Below are 25,847 nucleotides of genomic sequence, written 5' to 3' on the forward strand. Positions count from 1 at the left end.
TGCTCAAGTTAGTAAGTGGTGTGAAGTAGGGGAGAGTGCAAAAGTGCTCCTAGAGAGAGTACAAGGTTAGACTTTAGGCCCTGGTGGTACACCAAATAGTTATATGATTAGCTCCGTACAAAGGCAACAGGGCTCTCGCCTACTGTGGCTGACATTAGTAGGCATTAGTGGGATGGGCCTTCTAGCCCTATGTGGGATGGGCCAAGCTAACCCACATCAAGTGTTAACAAGAGCATTTTAATTGTAAAAAGGAGTAAATCCTTAAAACAAGGAATGCCAAATGCAGTCTTAATGCCAAAGCTTCAATCATAAGCATTACACTGTCAAAGAATGAATTTAACAACTTAAATATATGAATTAACAATAGGGAGGAATGTACTTAATAGTGGTTTTAATTATGTTTTCTATCTCTAAAATTAGAGTCTAGATCTGCTCCTGAGAGAGCACCTCACACTGACTTTACATTCTATTTTGGCCACATATCGAGAACATCTTTCATACTTGTATTTATTATTTATGAGGACATATTCCCGAGTGGGATGTGGCTGTCAGGTCAGTGTGAGGCGCTCTAGGTGAGAAGTAGATAAATTCCTAAAATAAAGGGCCAAAGTCAATAGTGAGAATTAGATTGGTGTTCATAAATTACAATAAAAATCCAGTTTTATAAGTTGCATATTTGTGATTTTGGGGACCGATCCGCAAAATCAAGGATTGGAAGTGGGAATTGTTTTTTTTTTTTTTTTTTTCTGATAAAAGAAACGAATTTCTGAGACGATACCTAATGAGTCCGGATCTTCTACCAACCCTCTACCAATAGTATCAGGTGGAGACACATGTCCAAGACACAATTACAAGCTTTTCATTTGTGAGCCAATGGAAGGGACGAGTTTAGTCCTCCATTTGCCCTCAAATATAAATATCTTGGCTCTCTTAGGTAGTGTTCGGAAGCATGGTGAAGCCACGATCTATTGGGTTTCAAACCACTCCACACCTCATTCAACCGTTCGGTTGTGGTGTGGCGTGGTTCGAATTCCACTATATCGTGGTGTGTTCCCTGCCACACCCAAAATATCGATAGAAGGTTTTTTCGTGGTCTCAACCACACCATGGGTATTATAGCCCCATCTTTTGTTATGGTGCTTAACAGGTTTGTGTTTTTTGAAACCCCTACTCGTTGCTATCTCTTTTTTTTTTTTTTCTGTAAAACCCTTACTTTGCTTTTAAACTATTGCCGGTTTATGCTGCTTGTGATTCATTGCCGTCCTTAGGTCAATTGAAAATAGGAAGGTGAGGTCTCATTTCAGTTCATTTATCATTCTCACCTGTATTAATCCAATGAAATAGCATGAGTTCCCTAAATGAAATGGCAAGAATGCTAATTTTAAAACATTGTTTATAGAACTATACCTTTCAATTACACATAGTAGAAAAGCAAAGAAATTTTGTTTAGTCCTAAAATACTGTTAGTTCTAGCAACCAGTTCTATCCAATGACCGAATGGATCAGTTCTATTCAATGACCGACTGGCTCAAGTTGTTTGCAGACAAGGTGAGGTTTAGCTTTATTTACATTGCTTTAGCAGCAACTTCCCTAGCTAGCTTTGCAAGAATGTATTCCTTACGTCCAATAAATTTTTATCTCTCATCAGACAAGAGACAAATGACAAGCAGAGTAGGAAATAAAGCTAAATCTCACCATTTTTGTAGACAACATAGGCACATTACCTGTTGTTCTGAACAAACTGCATTTGAACACTAAGGGTTTGGTTTCATTTGCATGGTTGGAAAGTAATCTTTAACAGCATTATATCCCTACAGTTCAGAAAGTGTGTAAAACTTATTCAAGTTAGGAAGTCAAATACATGGTTGTTGATGTATTGGCATGAACATATAGCAACCTGTTACATGATTTACTATTGATAAAAAAAGTTAAAGTGTTACATATCTTACTCAAATGTTGATGATGTATCGTCATGAGCATATAGCAACCTATTACATGATTTACTTTATTTTAATTGATAAAGTTACACCGTTGTCAGGCTTTATCAATTTCCTTGAAAGGTTTAGCTTTATTTGGTGGATGTATTTGGTTTTAGTTGGATTTCCCTAACATATCCCACTCAATTGCTGTTTGCATTGGGTGTGTAATGTAGCAAATTTTTAAACATCATTCCTTTTGCCTTGTGATGGCCATTTGGAAGGAATAAAATCTATGCATATGTGAGAATATAAGATCACGTTGTTTCAAAGTTTAAGGTCAATATGATTGGTCTTACACTTCTTTAATTGAATTTACTGTAAATAATTTTCTTGTTTTAGTAGTAGAAAGGAGAGTATTTATGCTACCCATTTCTCTTATCTATAATTTTCTTTATAGCTTACTACAAGGATGCATTGACAAAGGTAGAAATATAATCATATCTTTTATGTGCAAGGTTAGTATCATACTATCCCTCTCTATTTCTGTGCCTAAAATTGGTTTAGCACCTTCTGGGGCATCGCCAATTCCTCCAACATTCCCATTCACATATGACCTTTTCCATTCACCATTAGCCTGAATGGTAGGAGACTCCTTGAACAGAGATGAAGTAACGTCTATGGATTTCTCTTGGTTTTCCATTTCCACCATCTTTAGCCTTGTTGTCAGTAGCAGCAATATTAGGCTTCCCAACCCATACCTACAATTAAGGAGACCATATGTGAAATCTGGAGTCATAGAAAACTCATTACCCATAGAGCAAAATTGCAAGGAGAAAAATACAAGGTACAATATTTGAATAAACCTAAACTTTCTAAGGTGCACATAGTAAGTAATAGAGGGAAAATTAATAGTATAATTAAAGAACTTATAGGGAAGGTTGTTTAGGGAAAGAATCATCTTCAACTACCACAATAATCAAATGTGCTCCACTAGACCTGTTCATGGGCTGGGCCGGGCCGGGCTCGGGCCGGGCTTTTACTCTTCATTAACAAAAATATGTTAGGCTCGAGCCCGAGCCCGGCCCTAATAGAAAGCCCGAAGCTTGAGCCCGAGCCCGAAGCCCGACCTAATAAAAAAAATTAGAAATTTTCCCTATTCAATAATCAATATAAATATGAATTTATTTACATTAAAAAAAGTATAAATTCAAAATTTATTTATATTAAAAAAATAATATAAAAAAGGGAAAGAGGATGTGGAGAAGAAGAATTCGGTTGGAAAAAGAAGGGAAAGAGGTGAAAAAAAGAGGGGTATTCAACTAGGGTTTTTAGGTTTAGTTATAGGTCGGGTCGGGCCGGGCTCGAGCTGGGCTATTTTGGCAAATCCCGAGCCCGGCTCGAATTTATTGCAGGCCAGGCTTTTTGGACCGAGGTTAAGCCCGCGGGCCTATATACCTGTTCAAGCCCGTCCGGGGGCCGGCCGGCCGGCCGGCCCATCGGGCCACCCGGCCCATGAACAGGTCTATGCTCCACCCACTAGATCCTAGAGAAAAACTTTAGGCCTTAAGCTTGAGATGTAAGCTTGAAAACAAAATCAAGCCAAACTTATCTCTACTAGCTTCTAAACTATTTTATATTATAAACTAACTCTAATTCTTTTGTACCATTGTGATGCTACCATGGTCCATAGAAAATCAACAATCCAATTTACTGCTATACAACAAAACATTACTTTTTAGAAGTTCCAAAAGCAATTCAAATTCTTCTAGTATGAAATATGGATCACTTAAATTTCAGGTTATAGTTTTCTATAGTGTTAAAATGGAAAAAAAATTATATTCATCCTAGGTCAATGGATTTCATTTTTTCGTATTCCCTTTTACAAAGATTATACTAAACCGTTACTATGGTCTCAAGTTAAGAAAATTCATAACCAAGAGTGTTGTCTTCCCTCCCAAAATGTTTCAATTACCCAGTTGTTGCAAGCATTTCAGGAATCTTTTGGGTAGAGTTCAAGAACAAATTTGCTTTGAAAAGTCTTTGCCTTTTAGCTATGTAGCACATATGTGAAAATGTGTCTCATACAACACATGCTTTGTAACACCATGCATGTCTATATTTTACAAAATATGATATATTGGAAACTGTTGTGACATGACCAAATTTCAGAAATTTCAGAAACAAGGTGTCACATAGGCATTACTTTATGCTCCCAAATTTCATATACAAAGCATATACAATGGTGATGCATCAAATAGACTAGGATAAAAATGGTTCATTTGTTCTTATTTTGGAACTACAAGCCATGTTGCACAAACAATTTTTGCAAGTCAACAGAAACTAGGAATATATGTGTCATATAGTCTAATAGTATAAGAGATAGATGCTAGTCCTATTAGTGATGGGTTTGTTCTCATTGTTTTCAAGGGTGATGTGCTTCAACAAACTGTTAGGCGCATCCTGTTCACAAAACTAGGATTGGGTTCAAATAGGAACCAGTAATAAACATCTTCACATGACTAACTATCCACATAGGAAATAAGGCATTTGCTTTCAGTGACAAATTACAATGCAATTTTTGTATGAGGAAAAATATGTATTATATCTACATTGTACTCACTATTATGTTAACCTATCATATAGATGAATATCATAATGATTTGTTTTGCAAATAATAGATATAAATAGATAGAAAGAGATAAAGTATAGATAGGTAGAGAGAGAGAGAGATGCAGAGAGAAAAATAGAACAGTGGAGGGACAGAGAGAGCAATGGAGAGGAATATCATAGTGAAATATGTTTTGTAAATAACATATAAAAAACTTTCTTATTTTGTTTTGCTTTAGTTCTTTTTTGTTTTGAATGTGTGATTTTTTCTAAAAGTGGCTTGCTCCACTCGCTCCTATCATACAGACACACATGGACACTTAGGCAAGCCCTTTACAAGAGGATGTATTAAATGAATTGGCCACTTGGAGCGAGGCCGAAGAGAGGACATTTATAGAGTTGATGGTTGAGTAGATGAAGGCACATAAAAAACCAACCTCAACTTTTAATACTGAAGGATAGAGGAACATCATGGAGAATTTCAACAAGAGGCACAACAAGTCATACACACACGACCAATTTAAGAACATGTTCCATTTTTTCAAGAAAAAAATTAATGATTATCAGAAAATTATGAATCACACAAGGGTCACCATAGATCCAGTTACAAAGAAATTGAGTGCCAATGAAAATGTGTAGGGTTATATTATTTCGGTAATACAATTATTGAGATGATTTTTTAATTTACTAAGATACTAACTATAAGTACACTTCATGTGGATATAAATGTGCAAAGCAAGTAAGGAAGAAGGGTTGTCCATATCTAGAGGAGTTGGAGCTCATATATTCAGGGACTAGTGCTATCGGTTTTACATCAATAGGTGTGGGTAATGTTGAGATCCCTTTGGATGATGAGATTGACCACATCCCTGTGACACAAGACCATGTTGGCAGCAATTTTCCCAATGACATATTCAATATGTAACTAGTTTCTTCTTACATGTTTTGTTGTTTCAATGTATAATATATCATGCGTTGACATTATGTACATTTGAATAGGATTATATTGGTGCAATAGATGACACCTATATAAGTGCAAGAGTTCCACTTGAAGAGCAAATATTATATAGGGGGAAGAAAGTCATGATGCACCACAAACGTATTAGTAGTGTACTCATTTGATATGTGGTTCACTTCTGTTTACGTAGGGTGGGAAGGATCTACACACGACTTTAGGGTGTTTGTAGAAGCTATGTCCCATCCCCACCTAGAATTCCCCAATCCTTTAGGTAATATTATGTAGTTTGTTTATTTAGTTAAAATCAATTTTAAATGAATTTATGGGTGATGATTGTCTTACATGTTGTGTAGGAAAATATTTTGTTGTGGATAGTGGATTCCCAAATGGGCCTACATACATAACCCTTTATGTTGGTGAACGATACCACTTGAATGACTTTAGAGAACATCGTAAGTTTCGATCAAAGGAGCTGTTCAATTACAAACACTCGTCATTAATTAAGAAATATCATAGAGAGGTGTTTTGGTATATTTAAAAGGAAATTTCCCATCTTGGTGAACATGCCATCATTTGAGATGCGTATGTATTGTTACATCGTAATGGCATGTTTTATCACCTATAACTTTATTAAGAGAGAAGCTATTCATGATCAATACATTGAGAGATGGTCAAGGGAGATATGATGAGTGATAATAGTACCGATGATGATGAGGATGGGCATATGGACACATCAACAACCAATATTAGGGATAATGTACAGATCAGATGCGGGAGCAGTACCAGTCTTTTGAGTTTGATGTTTGAATTAATGTTGTAGCACGGTTAACTTTTATTTAGACACTTCTATGCCTTTGATGTTTGTTTTTAAATTGGACACCATGGTTGTTTATACATTAGACATTATTGTGGTATTATAATATTATGCACTATTATTCCTTATTTTATGCATGATTTAAGTCAATATTTAGTGTTATACTATTACATTGATATAGGGATGGCAGATCATGTTTGAAGGTAGTTATTTTTAATATTTTAAATTATAGTTAATCATTTTTATTTTATTATTAGTTATTATTTTTAGTTCTCTTATGTATCTATTTTATATTTTTATATTACATTTATTTTTTATTAATATTAGTTTTTTAAATTTATTATTAGTATTATTAATTTTTAATTATTATTTTATTTGTTTATTATTATTAGTGTTTTTTAATTTTTTGATCAATATTAATTTTTTAACTTTTAAATTTTTAAATTTTTAATTTATATTACATTATTACCATTAGTTTTTTATCACATGTTAAATTAATTCATATTATTGATTTGCATTTTGCATAAAAACACAAAAAAATATTAATCTTAATCAATGGGGTAGATCACCTCACATTGTATATATGAGATACATGGAATCAAAATACAGACCGTAGCCTGAACCACACCACACCTATATAGGCAAAACGTGTGGTGTGGTTGATGCCACCAAATTGTGGCCACAGTACAGAACGCCCATTCTGCTATTGTGTGGTGTCTCAACCACACTTAATCTTCTCGCCTGAACAATAATTATTGCCAAAACCCCTTGCGCTTGGCCTCTCTCACTTTTGCTCCACGGCGGCAATCATTTCACCGGCGATGAAAATGCAAGGTAATAGAGAAGAAATCAAAGATGGGTCTGTTTGTTTCGATGGTTTCTTGCTCTTCGGTTGGACATAACTTAATGGATTACTACAGATGACTTGAATTCAGTTCAACTGAATTGGATCGTTGGGACTAAAATAAACAGAACAAGGAATGAAAGGGAGTTACCGACTTACCGTTGGGAGTCATTCATTGGAGATGTAACAGCTCACCAGCTACAGGCTGTTTTCAAAAGAAACGAATGGGAAAGAAATATGAGGACAGGTTGCAATAAGTTGGAACATTTTTTGGTTTTCTTTTCTATTTTATTTTACGTTCTCGTCTATTTCTTTTCTTCTCCGGTTAGGGACCTTAATGAAAAGAAATCAGGTGATCAGACCGACCCACTGTTATGAATGAAATCAAGCTCTGATGAAGACATTTTAAGCAAGTGATCAATTGATCGCTGGAAACAATGATAAATAAAGTTTGATTGCCACCGGTTGCTACAGTGATTGTTGCTGGTGAGAATGATCACTGCCGGTTGCTAGAGAGATCGTTGCCGGAGATAATGATCACCGCTGTTGGTTAGTGTTTGAATAAAGTTTGATTGCCCCTGATTGCTTTATGAAAGAAATAAAGGAGGTGAAGAAGAGAGAATCGGCACAGGTTGCTAGAGTGGCCGTCATCGGTGAGAATGATCGCCGGTGGAGCAAAGATGAGAGGAGAGATCCAGACGATAGGGTTTGGGGCCTTTGGGCAATGGTTAGTCTGTTCAGTGGAAATATTAAAATGAGAGCCAAGATATTATGTTTGAGACTAACGACTAACGAATCCGTCCCATTGGCTCACACATGAGAAGCTTGTAAATGTGTTTTGGACACGTGTCTCCACCTGATACTGTTGGTAGATGGTTGAAGATCCGGACTCATACCCAATAAGTGACTTGGCAATTGGCATGGTATGTCTTTTCAAAGCAAGGATTAAATATATCCAAAAGCATACTTAATATGAAGAATAAATAGATAAAATACATTCTTGCAATTTTGTCCACTCACTAATGCTTCTAGTTGAACAGGAATATATGTACTGTGATTCGATTAGATGAACAGTTTCCTCTTTTGATCAAGTTATAAACACTGAACCAGTTCAATCAATCACAATATTGCTCTCCCTCGTGTGCCCTAGCTCTCATTCTCTGGAACTCTTCAAAGTTTAAACCCTCTTGAAGAATGACAGAATGTTGCCTTGCTTAGCATCCTTAACACCAGCTTTTCCTGTTTTCTTGTTTCCAGCTTTGCTAGCTGGATTAGATGGAGCAGTGACACTGCCACCTGATGCTGACTTAGCCACTGAATTAGATGGAGCAATGGCACCTGATGCTGAAGTCTTGTCCACTGGTTTAGATGGAGCAGTGCCACCCAATGCTGGAGACTTCACTGCAGGAGCCCTGTGGTAGTGAACCCAACATTTAGCAAAATGAACAAGAATAATTTGCAGTTCCATTTGTTTGAGAAAATAATATAAATAATGGAAGAAAACATGTTGGCAAATGCCTAAATAGGCCTGTTGATTTGTGGAAAACCCACTGGCTACAAGCAAAATGCAAGGATACCACTGCAATATAGGGGTGTTAAAGTTCAACCAGCCAAACCAGATACTCAAAGTCAATCTGAATGGATTATGGCAACCATCTAACCTATGTTTGACCTTCCAGTGATGGGTCCTCTTGGCCCTATTCCAATGATGATTATCAACATTGTGTATGTGCCAAGTATAAGCATTTTCCAGTTTTCCAAGAATCTACATTTTAATTTCGGTAAAAGAAAAAAATTGTAAATAAGAAGTGACAATTATAAATTTGACCTGTTCACAGAATTCTTGGTTGCATCCTTGTCAGCATTCTTGGTCTCTGTCTCTTCACCCTCCCAAACAACCTCTGTAACTGGAACAAGTATAAGCAAAGTTAAGGCTAACATAGATTTGCTAGTTTGTGCATTACGTGTCAATCCCCTTACATATGCTGCTTCTAGGAAATAAATAGTCATGGGAAACACGGGAATAAACATACAGATGTAAGGAAATATCAAAGAGTGAAGGCAAAATGATTTGGCTGAAACATAGCACAACTAAGAAGAGAAACCCAACTAATACAATAATCAAGTTAGTTTCAATGGGGATAGGTACCAAAATCTGAATAGAAAAGGATATTGCTGAGAAAAGCCAAGCTAATGATAAGCAGGACTCTAGGTTGAGATTGGATCAAAACAATAAACCAAATGTGGACATACCTTCTCTCCCACGCTCATCAATCCGTGTCTTGAGCACTTTCCTCCTTTTGGGTGACATAGGAGCAGCATTAGTTGTATCTTTCTTATCTCCATCACTCTCAGGGAAACCATTGTGGATCTTCTCTGACAACAAAATTCCACCTTTCTTTCCATTGTTAGGAACTCCTGTATCTTCTTTCTGTGGTAGGATAAAATCTTTTTTGGTTGCTTTCTCCTGCTTAATCTTTGATTTTTCTTCTTTCTCTTCAAAATTCATATTGTTTTTCTCAAGAACCAAGGTTTTGTTATTGTGTTTATCATCTATGCTTGATTGCCTTTGTGGAGGAGGATCAGGTGAGGCTAGACTGACTGCATTTTCATAATCATCCTCTTCATCTGAGAAATCAAAAACAACCCTCCTCTTTCTACTGCCTTCACCATTCGAGATTCTCCTAGGCTTGACATCTTGCTCATCCTCGTCACTGCTAAAATTATCTACTGCTTCACGAGCACATATTTGAGCTTCTGCGGTAACTACATAGAATGTAATTTTTTTTTAAATAAAAAAGTCAGCTACAAAAGCCACTCAAGAATGATGCTCATGAGCCATAAAATGCATTAATATTTTAATTAATCATGCCAGTGTATTTAGAGTCGGTATGACTAGCATTTCCCTGTTTTGTGCCAGCTTAATGGAGGAAATGCCAAGCATTGATTAATAATTAATAACAAAAGAAAATATGTAATAGGGAAACTTCATTTTACCACCACCTACCAACGGGGTTTGGAGCAGCACTATTAGTTTCAGCTGGTGGGCAGTTTGGTTTTAACTTTGCAGATGCACGCCCCCAAAATGTGGCCAGTGATCCTCCAGTCCGCTTGTCATTTTGGCCTTTCCTTTTGTTAGCAGGAAATGTAGTAATTTTTTCTTTATCTATATTAGGTTCACTGGCCTGAACAGGCTTGGAACTACTTTCACTCTTGACATCCTTTGTAGCTGCAGTAGAAGACTGCACTCCAATTTTTGGGCTCTCATGCTGTACTTTTCCTTGTACAAATGGAGCAGGAAGAGTTTGATTTGTAGAATTGCTCTTTGATAGCCCTGTGACTCCCACATTTCTAGGTTGTGGAGGCACAACAATGGCAGGTGTTTCATGGGCATTGCGCTTGACAAAGGAATTTGAAACCCCACAGAACCTGGAAAAGGAAAAGGGAAAGCTGTAAATGTCAGAGAGAAGGAAATAGATGTAATACATGCTTTACATATTATGTATATAACTAGGCAACAGCATCATCAGCATCTAAAATCTGAATGCAAACAAATAAACAGAAATACATGAATAATGCACACTGAAAAGAAAGAAAGAAAAAAGAACAGAAAAAGCAACAAAAATTTTGCTTTGAGTTCCTGCACAATTGAAAACAAAGATATTCTTTGCCTAAATCTTTTTATCCTTCAACACTTGTGATTATCACATGCAAATAGACTGTAAGAAAAAAACAAGAAAACTTAATTACAAGTTCCAGATTCTCTGGAATCCAGATATCATGACATTTGGCAGGATATTCTTGCTAGAAAATTTAAAAAATAAATAAATTCATTGTAAAACCAGTTTGTACAGTATTCTAGGAGAAATTAAAGGATTTTAGTTACTTCATAAACTCAACTGATACCATGATCCTTTCAACTTAATATATCCATGAAATACACTGACAAAAGTAAGAATAAATAGTGTTCCATGAATACAGTTTCCCAAAAGAAAATAGAGTTTAAAAATGTCTTGACTCTTGCAATTTCTTAAGATAAAAAAAAAGGAAAACAAGGAATCACACCTGTTGTCCCTCAAGCAATTATTCACAGCTGAAGGCTGATTAAAGAGCTCTTCTGCTTGTACAAATTCAGCATTCCAAAGCACTGCTGGGTCCTTTGGGATGCAAGCTTGGACACTGTAGACCTGAACTGAGCAGTTTTCCTCAAATTCTTGTTTGATTTCTGCACAGGAACCAAGAGAAAAATTGGAGTTGGCATTTTTCACTTGAAACAACTGACTGCTGACATCCAAAGATAAATAATTGGAGGGAAAAGAAAAAATATTTTAGGCAACCATTAATTTACTTATAGCATTACTGCCTTAGTACCCAAAATTAAAATATTGATACACCTGATACAACAGATGGGGTGTATTGGTACTTTGAACCTAACACTAACCTTTTTTTTAGTTTTTTTTTTTTTCAAAATTCTGGAGAGGGGTAAGAATAATAATGTTTAACATTCAAAACAAACATTTCTTAAAAAAAATCCTTAAAAACAATGTATTGATCACTGGTTGATACGTTGCAAAATTTTGATCCTTTTTAGTACCTATTCTTAAATTATGTGGCAAAATAAAGATGAAGAGAAGAAGAAATACTTCTATATTGATAATGTGTTGAAAAAACATGTTGAGCATACAACTTAAATAGGAAAAGATAGGAGAGACAAACTCCTGGGATCTCTCTCAATTACTCCTAGAATCTCTCTCAATTAGGGATTGATTAAATCTTTCCCTTAATCCTAGGATATGACTTTCCTAATTTTATTCAAATCTAATCTTTCCTAAATTTATTCAAATCTGTAATCAATCAAATCAAATCTTTCTAAATTTGCAGCAAATCATATCCTTCTTAATCTGCCACAAATCATATCTTGCCGACACTCCCCCTCAAGTTGGTGCAAAGATATCTATCATGCCCAACTTGCTAACTTGAAGTTCAAATGGCTGTCTCAACAAGCCCTTAGTCAAAACATCTGCAACTTGCTGCGTGGTTGGTACAAACGGAGTGCAAATTATTCCTTCTTCAAGCTTCTCCTTTATAAAGTGTTTGTCAATCTCAACATGTTTAGTCCTGTCATGTAGACCGGATTACGAGCAATGTTGATAGCTGCTTTGTTATCACAATACAGTTTCATAGGAAAACTCACTGGTATCTTAAGATCTACTAGCACCCTCTTTAGCCAAAGAGCCTCAAACACTCCTTGAGCCATTGATCTGAATTCAGCCTCAACACTACTTCTAGCAGCTACACTTTGCTTCTTGTTTCTCCAAGTAACTAAATTGCCCCAAAGAAATGTGCAGTACCCCGAAGTTGACCTTCTATCAGTGATCAAGCCCACCCAATCCGCATCTATATACACTTTAACCCCTCTCTTCTCATTTTTCTTGAAGAAGAGTCCTTTTCCTGGTGTGCCTTTTAGATACTTAAGAATTCGATACACGGCTTCAAGATGTTCTTCGTACGGGGAGTGCATAAATTGACTCACCATGCTCACAGCGAAGGCAATGTCAGGACGTGTATGTGACAAGTAAATCAATCTTCCTACCCGCCTTTGGTATCTACCTGCATCTACTAGAACCCCATCTTTAACTTCTCCGAGCTTAGCCTTAACTTCTATCGGAGTGTCTGAAGGTTTGCATCCACTCATTCCAGTTTCTTTCAAGAGGTCTAGAATATATTTTCGTTGTGAAACCACAATGCCCTTCTTTGATCTAACCACTTCCATTCCAAGAAAGTACCTTAGCTGGCCTAAGTCTTTAATCTCGAATTCCTTGGCTAAGCTTTGCTTTAGTCTGTTCATCTCTTCAATATCATCTCTACTCAAGATTATGACATCAACATAGACAATCAGAACCGATACCTTGTCTTTGGTGGATCTTTTTGTGAAAAGAATATGATCAAATTGTCCTTGATTATATCCTTGACTTTTAACGAACCTTGTGAATCTTTCAAACCAGGCTCTGGGAGATTGTTTAAGTCCATATAGAGACTTTTTTAGCTTGCATACCTTAGTTCCAAACTTCTCAGTGAAACCAGGTGGAAGCTCCATATATACTTCTTCTTCCAAGTCTCCATTCAAGAAGGCATTCTTCACATCCAACTGATTCAGTGGCCAGTCAAGATTAGCTGCAACAGATAAGAGTACTCGAACTGTATTTAGTTTCGCCACTGGAGAAAAGGTCTCAGAGTAGTCCACTCCATATGTCTGAGTAAAGCCTTTAGCTACAAGGCGAGCCTTGTATCTCTCCAAGGATCCATCTGAGTTGTACTTCAGAGTGAACACCCATTTACAACCAACAACTGTCTTTCCATCCGGCAGATCCACTTTCTCCCAAGTAACATTCTTTTCCAAAGCTCTCATTTCCTCAAAAATAGCTTCTTTCCACTCAAGAACATTTAGAGCCTCCTGGCTACTGTTAGAAATGGATACACTAGACACTTTTGAAATAAAGGCACAATATGAAGGTGAAATATTTTTGTAAGATACAAAAGTTGACAGAGGAAGTTTTGTACAAGTCCTATCACCTTTCCTAAGACCAATGGGAAGATCAAACTGACTGGAAGAATTAGAATTACCTGGAGGAATTATCATGAATTTCATGATCCACCCTCAGATCAGATTCTTGTTGATGCTGCAGAATAATGCCTCTCCTTTTCAGTGCTAGATGTTCCCTTCAATATACAAGGCCTTTATATTGTTTCGCACGCATCTCTGTTGTTTTAGCTTTTTCATTTTGAGATGGCATCACCGAAGGTTGTTCATTTTCAATATTTAATTCATTTGTTTTCACTGATTTTGTATTTTCTGCCTCACTTTCTTTCAGTGACAGGTTGTGAGGAACATCATTATGGACAAATTCAAACATTAAATCATAACCATCTAAAAGACCATCTTCACTAGTGTTGCTCTCTCCCTGAAGATGGGAGTGTCTGTAGTATGAGGTTCCTTCAAAGAATGTGACATCCATAGTCACAAACATCCTTTTCAAAACTGGATCAAAGCATTTGTAACCTCTTTGATTAGTGGGATAGCCTACAAAAATACATTTATGTGCTTTTGGATCAAGTTTTGAACGTTTAGGATCATGGCTATGAACAAAAGCCACACTTCCAAAAATTTTTAAGGGAATGTTTGTCACTAGCCGAGAGTTTGGAAAATAGTCAATGAAAACTTGTATGAGTGTTTTAAAATCCAAAATTCGTGTAGGCAGTTTGTTAATCAAATAAGTGACTGTTAAAACGGCTTCTCCCTAAAGATACTTAGGAACCTTAGTTTGAAAATTTAGGGCTCTAGCAACTTCAAGGAGATGTTTGTTTTTCCTTTCAACCACCCCATTTTGTTGAGGTGTATTATTACGCAAACTTTGGTATACAATTCCTTTCTCAACAAAAAAATTCCCTAACACATTGTTAAAAAATTCCTTTCCATTATCACTTCGAAAAATTTTAATTTGAGTCTGAAATTGTGTTTGAACCATGTTATAAAAAGTTTTAAACACAGTTTCAGCATCTGATTTCTCTTTTAAAAGGAAAACCCAAATGACCCTAGTATGATCATCAATAAAAGTAATGAACCAATGCTTTCCGGAAAGAGTTGTTACTCTAGAAGGACCCCAAACATCACTGTGAATCATGGTAAATGGTTTTGATTCTTTATATGGTTGGGACGGAAAAACGACACGATGATGTTTTGCTAATTCACAAGATTCACACTTAAAACACGAATGATTTTTATTCATGAATAACTTGGGAAATAGATGCTTTAAATATTGAAAGCTAGGATGTCCTAATCGATAATGCCATAACAAAACTTCACTGTCACTAGAAACAGAGATAGAGCTAAAACAGGTCTATCGGTCTTGCCTTTCAAAGGTTGATCCTTTATTAAAGAGGTAGAGGTCACCATCCAGTTTAGCACCCCCAATCATCTTCCTCGAGGTTAAATCCTGAAATTCACAACAAGAAGACAAAAAATTAACCCAACAATTATGATCAAGGGTTAGTTTGCTGACAGATAAGAGATTGTATGATAGGTTAGGAACATGTAGAACATCTTTAAGGTTTAAAGAATGAGAAATAGACACAGTTCCTTTCCCAACAACAGTAGCAAAGGAATCATCTGCAATTTTAACCTTTTGATTCCCTGCACAGGGTGTATATGAAGTGAAGAATTGTGAAGTGTCGGTCATATGATCAGTGGCACTTGAATCTAATATCCAAGAACCATTAGATTTGGTACAAGCAATGGCTGTAGTGAAAAAATTACCTGACTGGGCTAGAGACTCTGAAGATTTGAAACATTTTATATAAGTGCTCTATTTGTTCCTTTGTGAAAGGAAGAGACTCTGAAGATGATTGCTGCCCTGGATCCGAATTACTTACTTGAAGCGCGCAGACATCTCCCCCTGACTTGTTGTCACTGTCTGATTTTTTCTTCCAACCTGTTGGTTTCCCGTGCAGCTTCCAGCAGGTTTCTCGAGTATGCCATGGCTTTTTACAATGATCACACCAAGGCCTTTGCTTTCCTCCTCGTTTATCTCCATCTACATCTGCTCCTCGGAACACAAGAGCAGACCCTTCATTCTCAGTTTTTTGTTTCATTAACATTCTTCAATATCACTTGCCGCCATGCTTCTCTACGCACTTCTGAAAAAACTTCTCTTATAGTAGGCAAAGGCTTTTGCCCTAAGATACGTCCCCGAGCCTCATCGAGTTCTTTATTCAAACCAGCCAAGAAGACAAAGACCCAGCCTCTTTATATCTTCTTTTTGTACCGAGCACTGTCACTCGGACTTTCCCATTCTTCTTCAAATAGATCCAGTTCTTGCCAAACAGCCATCATCTCATTATAATAAGCAGTTACTTCATGCTTACCTTGTTGCATCTTCCACATTCGGGTATTCAGTTCAAACAGTTGTGAATGATTGTCCAGATCTGAATAGGTTTCCCTAACAGCTTCCCACACATCACGAGCAGTTGGTAGGAACATGAATGGTTTTCCAATCACAGGATCCATAGAGTTGATCAACCAGGCAGTAACCATTGAATTTTCAGAACATCACTGCTTGTATTTTGGATCATCAATGGCTGGCAGTTTCACTTCGCCATTCAAATAGTCGAGTTTCCCTTTGTCGTCGATCACCAACCGCACGGACTGAGACCACTCAAGATAATTCTTTCCATTCAATTTGTGAATGGTAATTTGAAGAGAATTCTCAAAAAGAGAGATGGCCGATGATTGAATACCTCCCTCCAAAGATGTCACACCACTGGTAGCATCCAAAGAGGCTGAACCAAAGCCAACCATGGCAGCCTTAGAATTCATGATCAGACCCTAAAGCTCTGATACCATGTGGCAAAATAAAGAGGAAGAAAAGAAGAAATGAAGAGGGAGAGAAAAAAATACTTCTGTATTGATAATGTGTTGAAAAAACATGTTGAGCATACAACTTAAATAGGAAAAGATAGGAGAGACAAACTCCTAGGATCTCTCTCAATTACTCCTAGAATCTTTCTCAATTAGGGATTGATTAAATCTTTCCCTTAATCCTAGGATATGACTTTCCTAATTTTATTCAAATATAATCTTTCCTAAATTTTTTTAAATCTGTAATCAATCAAATCAAATCTTTCTAAATTTGTAGCAAATCATATCTTTCTTAATTTGCCACAAATCATATCTTGCTAACAAATTATTATGTCAAACATGAAACTTGTAGTCACATTTGCAAAGGACTGATAGTTGATGATTAAAGAGACGTCAAATAAAGAATTGGTTAGGCACATGTCTCGTTTACTTTATGGGGTTACAAATACAATATAATTTTTTAGTATCTTTCTTTAACTTCTGTAAACTAAAATTTAAGAACCAAATTCCATTAAACAAGTATGTGAATAATGTAGATCGTTACAGGTAAGGTCAATGTCCATGTCATTCATGTTTTACTAGCTTAACGTTGATAGGTTTGGCAATCTTGGAAACTAACCTTGTCAACCCATTGAAACCAATTTAAGTTCAGCAATACTAACCCAGGAATGAGTTTGGGCCAAGGCCACAAGTTCCACTTTGAAGATAGACTTGCCTACCCCATGCCATTGCAAGCCAAGAGTTAAGTCAGCTTAAGAAAATATAATACGGATCGAACCTTGACAACTAGAAGAAATGAGATATAAGCTCTTAAATAGTTGACGACTTGTGACAACAATACTATTTCCGACTCAGTAATACAATACCATTTGCATTTTTGGGCATAGCTCTCCCCTTCCCTATATACAGTAATACAATGCTATTTTCGTCTTTCAAAAAAAAAAAAAAAACTTGTGAGAACAATTGCCTCCATTGAAATGTTAATCTAATATAAATTAACATTATTTGAAAGGTAAAATCATTAGGAAAATACATAAATTAAACCCCAATAATACATAGTCCCAAAAAAGGCAAAGTGATTGAGCAATTCTTGGTTGAATGTTCTTTGTATTTTTTCAGCTAAAAATTGTAAATAGAAAAATTATGAGCCGGAAACATGAGATACTACCTCTTTCTTATAAGTAATTAATATTAAAAGATAAGATCATCTAACCTGCAAGTTTTAGTCCAGGAACAAGCCTTATATTGTAAACCGAAGGATTTTTCTTTAACCACCCAGACAATGTATATATTATTTCCAAACCACTTCCATGCTTTTCAATGAATTCCAGAAGCAACCTGATATGATGACAAGCAACTAAATTATAGTGAAGGGAAAAAGGTTAAAAACTTAAAATTACAAGAAAATTCAATATAGGAATGTGTACCTCTTTGCATCATTTGAAGACACTGAGAAGTTGCGACTAAGCCACTTGTAAGACACCTGAGAAGTGAAGTCATTTTACTCCAAGAGTAGCAAAAATGGTAGCAACATCCAACAAAGTAATCAGTAAATAAGTTGTAGTCTTAAAAAGTGAAGAGCCAAACTGCATTTTTTTATCAATACAGGAGTTCATTTCATTAATTTCAACAGAGGCATAAATACATAGATTGCTGTTTGAAGTGAGTTCAGCCCCCTTGCAATTTGATAGGAACCCCAATTACAAATCTGCCCAAAAGAGTTGTTCCCTATAAACCCCTTGTTTATCCAGTGTGTCATTCATCCCATTTGTTGTTCTCTTTATCCATATGAATGTTGCCCCCAAATCCTTCGCTATACTCTTAATCTCTCCTATAATATGCCTGTGGATCCACATACGCAGGTTATTGTCATTCATCCATGTTATTACCAGCTTTGAATCCCCCTCTACCTCCAAATGTTGATATCCCCGCTGTTTTGCAATCTACATACCTTGAAGTAGGGCCAATACTTTGGCTCTTAGAGTCCCTCATTCCAATTGGACCCAAGAAGAATGTCACCACCTTCCCCTCTGCATTCCTAAAGACACCTCCAGTCCCTGACAAACCTTGGCTACCCATGGAGCTTCCATCAAAGTTTAGCTTCACCCTGTTAATTGGAGGATGCTTCCATTCCATCACTATGTTTTCTTTCACCGAGTAGGAATTTGCTACTTCTTTCCAAGCTCTTAAAATATCATCTATTGCAACCACTTGGAAAGTTCCATAGCTTTTTTTTCCCAAAGAGCAGACTTTAACTTTATTCCTTCCACAATGTCTTCCATGGATCTGCACCTTTCCTTAAAGGTTCTTTCATTTCTTTCTTTCCAAATTGTCCAAACTATTGCTGCCCTAGCTGCCTTCCAATAATATTCTCCCTCTTTTTTTATTGTCACATAAACAGGGCACTCCAGAAATTTGATAAGGCGTTGTGCACTATTTCCCATATGATTTGATGCATTTCAATCAAACCCATTATTCTTTCATATTTTATATTTGTCAGATTACATTATTTGATTATTTGGGTAGGAGTACCTTATTAATTGTAAGTGATGAAACTTCCCTGAATCATTTTTGTTCAAATTACAATGACGCTACTTAATTAAAGATATTTTAGTTGTTGTATATAAAATCAACAACTTTAGGCATTTTTGCATGTTAGGGGAGTGAAGAGGAAGATAATTAAACAATATATGGATAAATACTAATGGGAAATGTTAAGCTAGTGAAAAGATCATGGCAAGACCGAGATGTTCACCATGAAAAACAGTTTTCAAAGGGGTAAACATTCCAAGAGAGATCTGAGATGTATGGTAATGGGCTAAAGGGGCTCACCGTGGTCATTGGACCAGCTTACCATTACTAATAAGTAATATAAAAAAACTGAAAACTAGATTCATAGAGCAGACATGTTAAAATATGATGGAAAAGGTTTAAAAATCCCAAGTTAATATGTATGACTGAAAAAAGACTAAGATGCCACTTCTAAGTTCCCTGACTTCAAGGAAAGGCTGAAAATTGAAGTCACAGCATAACAGCCAAACAATAGCACTAGATGTACAGATAAGAGAGCATCAACTTATTATACAGATACCAAGTGGATGACCTGAAGGCAAGGTTCAAAGTATCAACATGATACACCCTGCATCAGGTGTATCATATCGTATCTCTGGATCCCGGTACACCTATTTACAGGTGTTTTACAAAATCCTTTTTGTATTAAAATAATATATATAATTATACTTAAAACTAAAATTTGAGAAAAAAAGCTAAAAAAAACTAAAAGGTGTATCAGTTAAAGTACCGATACACCTCTGTTGATGCCTGAAGGTGCATAAAAGCCTGCATGAAGGACCAAAGAATAGAAACAGACCAAAACCCAAAAGGTATATTGTATATTGAACCACTCCTAGGAGACTGAGAGTAAAAGCCAAATCCCTGCATTTAAGTCCCAAAATATAATAGACATGTTTTACTCGAAAGAGGTAAACTGATGAAACCAAAGAAAGAAAATTCATTCTTGATTTGTTTCAAGGATCAAATTGAAGCCTTGTGAAGGAAAGTTAACCAGAGTTTGGTTGGAGTTTGGACCAGCTAAATGACAAGGATCAAATGAATACCCTTTTGAGAGAGCTATCCTATTACAGCCTTTTAGTTTTCATGAATTTCAAGGCACAGAAAACTAAAATTTTTGGTGAAAAAACGGATAGCCAAAATGGAGGTCATTCAACCACTTAAATGGCTCTCATCTCAAGCTTCCTTTTTAAGCTTTGAACCATCACCCTGTGTTTTCCCTTTAAAACATTCTATATAAGACAAAAGTGTTCTTTTCAGTCTTCTTTTCAGTAAAATATTTTTTTTTAAGACTTGAACCAGCCCACCATGCTTTTCTTTATCGGTAAAGGGTATTTCTTTTATGCCACCATCATTATTTCTTATTGACAAAAGCAACCAAGTTCCAACTGCTATTCCCTAGTTGCTATTGTGAAGCAACTCAATCTAAGCTTGAGCTGATCCATACTGGACTATCCTTGTCATATATAATCTGCTATCAATCACACAAAGAACAAAGAAATGGCCCCTTACTCCTTAAATCAATTTATCAATATGAAAAGCACTTGAATAACCCAGACTTGTTGAGAAAGGGAGAGAGAGAGAGAGAGAGAGAGAGAGAGAGTGAGGGAAATGACATTCGGATCAATTTATTCATATGAAAAATACTTGAGGCTCAGTTTGGAAAGAGTACAAATACAAATATGTACAGTACAAATACATACAGAATACGAGGTTTTGCACTCTCCATAAGTACATATTTGTATTTTTACTCTAACTGAGACTAAATAACCCATATTTACGAACAAATATCTCTGATATCTTCATTTCTACTAAAAAAATAAAAAAAAAGAACTACATAAAGATTAGCCCAAAGGATATTCACCAGCAACAACTCCAGTACAGGAAAACAGGATCGGCTATTGGATATAAAGCAGAGGATGTTCCAAACTGTTGAACCTAGCTACATCAACATGTACAACATCCATTGTCTACTCGATAGACTATCCAGGCTTCTTAAGATGTCTTATACAGCATTATCACAAATTTGCAGTTCACATCACCAGTAAATCAGAAGAAAAACATGATCCGAAGTAATAGTAGCTACTGACCCTCTAATTCTCGTTCGATTTCTTCTCCCATGAATTTACCTTGAATACCAAAAATAGATAACAAAAATGGGAAATTCCGGTTAGGTAGGCAATAGGTTTTCTGGATGGAAAACCGGTTCAGATATTCCTGTATCAACCCAAACAGACTTGACCGAATAACGAATAACAGTGAATAAAATGATAGAAGAAATATTAACAGAAGACAGAACCCTTTGTACCAGCGGGAAGCAACAATACTGGGAAAGGGCAAATGAAAACGATAAGATCAGGAACCGAACACTTATGGGGGGACTATTTCTAGTTTTTAATAGTATACGCATATGGTAATTACAAGAAATTTAGGGATAAGTATGAGAAAATCTGATTTATCAGAAGAAGATTGAAGGGAGAAGTAGATGAGATTACCACTTGAAGCTTATCAGAAACGAGAGATTGGATTTCGTCCAGAACACCCATATTTACGACGTCCACCATTTTTCCGGCTACGAAGTTGCCGGATATTCCCCGGAAAGCGACAAACCTAGGAAACAATCGCCCGGGAAAAGAAGTTCTCGCCCCGCTTCAGGGTTCTCTTTTCCCGCCTTTCTCTGCGTTTCAGCTATTTATACGGGTCGGTTCAAAAACATGTGCTGATTGTGCCACGTGCAGAAAAACAGAAATCCGATTCAGTCCTCCCAAGGCGTGTTCACTCCGTACTCATCACTTATAATCGTTTATTAGGAGTATCTGCATGTTTTCATTTATGGAGAGATATTCTTAATACACAGCTACAAGTGGCTGTGAAAACGGTGTGAGCACGGTTTTATGAATACTGAATCCGATGATATTCGGGGAATCATGATTTGAATCCGACCGTTTAAATATATAAAGTGAAAGTTAGATTTGTTTGAGATTATTGTGTGTGTTGTTTTTATCGGGTAGAAAATAGAAATACATCTTACGCCACAAATCTAGAACATTTTGTGTGGGAGCCACCTTAGACTACGCAATGATTCGGATTCGTATGATGCATTATCTGCAGTAAAACGTCTCCATTAAAAGTCACAAAATCTGGAGTCCGCGTTCAGTCCATCCGGACACGTGAATCCATCAATTACAATCGACGACGTGTCTGGAGTCAACATTCTTAACGAGCCTTTGACAGTTAACTTCGAATAGCCGGTTCAATCAAATACAAAAAGACCAAAACTAAATAAGAAACGCCAGTTCGAATCCTCCCTCCCATTTTGCATTTTATTGCTTTTCCTCCACTGAACCCTACTCATACATTGGGTGATACGTTCTCTGGCCTCTTCTTCTTCTTCTTCTTACAAAGGGGCTTTCTGTGTTTCCTCTTTTCAACAGAATAATTCATCTCAATTTTTCAAGTTCTTGTATCCTTTACTTTCTCTAAAATTAATAATTTTTAAGGTAAATTTCTTAAATTACTTTTATGGTTTAATTATTTGATTAAGTATATTTTTATTGTCTGAAAATTGACTAACACTATTCATACTGTTTTTAACAATTGACTAACTCTACCCCTGTTGTTAGCATCCTCCGTCAAAATCCATACACATGTGATGTATATATTTTTTAAAATCCAATATTACCCTCATCCCTCTTCAACCTTCTCTTCTTTGACAGCCACAGCAGTGTAGCAACAGCGACATCAGCACCGGTTCAACACCGGAAAAGAAAAATAAAAACAAAGTAAGGTTGTTTGGTGTGTTAATCACCTGCGTCGAGGCCTCTCTCCTGTAATCGATACATCAACCGATGTTTAAACCCTTCGGATAGCCTTGTTCCAAGAACTCGGCATACAAGTTCCACTTCCTTATTGATCATTTCTCATAACCTGGATGACTTCGTCCAACGAATCACACCCTAGCAGGACTGTGCTCTTCACATCCTCATGCACATGTTCCTCTTCTTCTTCGTTTAGCCTAAACATTACTTCTAAGCAAAAAATGAAAGGTTGTTGTCCGGAAAGAGAAGTTTCGAAAGAAGTTAAAAAATTCGGACGATATCTTTTTGACAACTATCGCTGAAAGAGCCAAGCGGATGCTGTGGAAGAAGTCATTCGCAACTCACTGGAACGAACATTGAAGTGGTGGTTGAGGAAGAGTAATTCCGAGGGATTTACAGAAGGCATGGTTCTTAGGCGGACATGTATTCTCTGAAGTCTCTGAAGGCTGAAGCCATGATTCTCTCGATTGTACGTCATGACTCTATATTGTTCATTAATTTCTTCCCTCATTTCTAGAGACAGGCCCTGATTCTTAGCCTAATTACCCGGGGTCCTCCTAAGCTTGACATTTGGCATTGATAACACATTTATATGGAATAGGCATGGCTTTACTGGCATCAAATTGAAATTATAGAACAGAACCAGATTAAAAGCCAAAAGGATCCAGCGGCAAAAAAATAAAAAACAAAGATGTGTTGTGAGAAGTTTGCGACATAGAAAGCTTCAATCTCACTGGTTTGAACATGTTGGTGATGATGGCGTCATGAAAATAAAAATAGAAATTGCTAAACAATACAGAGAAAATCTTCAATGGTCTGTGTTTTTTCATATTTGAAATTCTTTTTAAGTTTTTTTCCTAAGCTATAGATATACATGTTTCGTTGTTTCGGCATTTGTTATGTTATTTATGGTGGAATCTATATCACATACCCTGATAAGCTTTCTTATCAGTGATCAGTCTTAAAATTTTTTCTATTTTATTTTAAAATTTGAAGAAGAATAAAGGGTAAAAGTCTTTTTTGTCTTTCTGTTAATGGGCACTAACCACAAGGGAAGTATTAGTTCATTGTCAAAAACAATAGGAATAGCGTTAGTCAATTTTTAAACAGTAAGAATACACTTAATCAATTAGGCTCAGTTTTGAAGGAATACAAATGCAAATATGTAGAGTGCAAACCTTATATTTTGTATGTATTTACAATGTACATATTTGCATTTATACTCCTTGAGCCTTAACTAAACGATAAGGATAGTTTAAGAAATTTTACCCTAATTTCTGCTGACATCAAAACGAAATGGATTTCACTAAAAACAAAATGGATGAAACAAACTCGGACGAAATGGATTTCACTAAAAACAAAGTGAAATCCAAACCTTATATTTTGGATTTCACTAAAAACGAAATGGATGAAACAAACTCGGACGAGTTCCGGGTGAAAAAAATTTGAAAAATCCAATAACAACCTCAAGTCCTCAAAACCCGCCCACTTTGACTAGATCAACCAGTGATTTTAATCAGTTAAGCATCAAGGTAAGAGAGGATTCTCAGAACGAAAATAAACAAGAGAAATCCGAGATGATATTCAGATACAGACAAACAGAAAAATCCAAAAGAAAAATATGCTTAACACATACATGAACAGAAAATTCTAACTGAAAATGTTCACGTAAAACAACCGCAATTGAAATTTCACATTATTAAAAAAGTACAAAAGAATGAACTACTGAAGTAGTCAGTCAGGCAAGCAAAGCTCCGAAACCTCTAATAAACTGACTCAGTTTCTACGTAAGTAAAACAAATTAGACACCTCACGAAACCCGAAGCTCCCAGGAACAGGTGAAACGACGAAAAATCTTGAAACTGAGAAAATTCCACAGTTGCTGAAAGAGGAGAAGAAAAACCGGAATCTCCGCCTCTCCAGTTTCTGCAGCGGCGGGAGCAAGCTCGGAAGCCAAGGAAGGAAGACGAGTCAAGCGAGTGCAAAGCTTTCTTGTCGTCCGTCCATTAATCAAACCACCGATTGGTGGAGTTGAAGTAGGAGAGAGAGACCCTGCTGTAGTATTGCTGTGTGGACTATCGTTGCAGCATCAGCCCAAAGAAAGCAAATTTGAGTTTCAATTTATTTAGTTTGTCTTTTTGTGTCCGATTGAACAGGTTATCCCATGTTAACAGTCAAACGCCGGCTAATGTAATGAATATTGGCCCACACGACCATTGTGATTGGTGGGTTCATGTGTCATTGAACCCATTGGTGCACATAACATGATTCACAAATCTGAAACTATGTAATCTATATCTATTTCTATATCTATATCTATCTATATAAATATATTAAGATGAAATGTGTACTTAATAAAACTTGAGGATTAGGAAAATGGAATCTAACAGTATTTTTTGCCTTTTTCTTGATTGAAATTACAAGAATACCACTCTCTAACAACTCTCTCTCTTTTGCCTTTTTTTTCTTTTAAATTACAAAAATACTACTCTCTCTCTCTCTCTCTTTCTTTCTTACAAATTACAAAAATGCCATCTCTCTCCTTATAAATTACAAGAATGCCACTCTCTCTCCAATTGAGGGAGACCCCATCTCGGCATCTTGGCTATTAGGGGACCTGCAACCAAAGATAGTTGAGTTCGAGTCGAGCCAAGCTCGAACTTTTGAGCTCAAGTTCAAGTCTCTAATTCGAATCGAGCTCAAGTTAGACGATACCTCGACCATTGAGGGAGACCTCGGCTCAACACCTCGGTCACTAAAGGAGATCTTGACTCAGCACCTCGACAACTGAGGGAAACCTCAACTCAACACCTTGTCAACTAAGGGAGACCTTAGCTCGACACCTCACCTAGTAGGGAAATCTTAGCTTGACACTTTAGCAGTTGAGGAAGACCTCGATTT

General features: G+C 36.4%; 1 protein-coding gene and 1 long non-coding RNA gene across 5 annotated transcripts; one reads left to right on the plus strand and one right to left on the minus strand.

The window, feature by feature from the left end:
* Positions 1–959: 959 nt before the first annotated feature.
* Positions 960–6,420, plus strand: LOC148801737 (uncharacterized). 2 transcript variants are annotated; one of them, XR_016083777.1, is made up of 3 exons: positions 960–1,147; positions 5,675–5,755; positions 5,838–6,420. It is a non-coding gene; the product is annotated as an uncharacterized LOC148801737 (long non-coding RNA). The 2 variants fall into 2 exon arrangements; XR_016083778.1 differs by lacking the exon at positions 960–1,147 and adding an exon at positions 1,154–1,287.
* Positions 6,421–8,087: 1,667 nt separating this feature from the next.
* Positions 8,088–21,803, minus strand: POLD3 (DNA-directed DNA polymerase). Of its 3 annotated transcripts, XM_010243818.2 has the most exons (8): positions 21,624–21,803; positions 17,985–18,040; positions 17,771–17,895; positions 11,208–11,367; positions 10,150–10,571; positions 9,396–9,908; positions 8,971–9,049; positions 8,088–8,554 (listed from the first exon to the last, which is right to left on the minus strand). In XM_010243818.2, exons 1-8 carry the CDS (start codon positions 21,690–21,692, stop codon positions 8,320–8,322), a joined length of 1,659 nt encoding a protein of 552 aa, XP_010242120.1. In that variant the 5' UTR covers positions 21,693–21,803; the 3' UTR covers positions 8,088–8,319. The 3 variants fall into 3 exon arrangements, with proteins under 3 accessions (XP_010242120.1, XP_088755683.1, XP_088755684.1); XM_088899557.1 differs by lacking the exons at positions 17,985–18,040; positions 21,624–21,803 and adding an exon at positions 15,054–15,136 and having other exon boundaries at positions 17,771–17,880; XM_088899558.1 differs by lacking the exons at positions 17,771–17,895; positions 17,985–18,040; positions 21,624–21,803 and adding exons at positions 15,054–15,136; positions 15,573–17,000.
* Positions 21,804–25,847: the final 4,044 nt, after the last annotated feature.

Source organism: Nelumbo nucifera, chromosome 3, assembly GCF_055504915.1.
Source record: "Nelumbo nucifera cultivar China Antique chromosome 3, China Antique-T2T, whole genome shotgun sequence".
Classification (NCBI taxonomy): domain Eukaryota; kingdom Viridiplantae; phylum Streptophyta; class Magnoliopsida; order Proteales; family Nelumbonaceae; genus Nelumbo; species Nelumbo nucifera.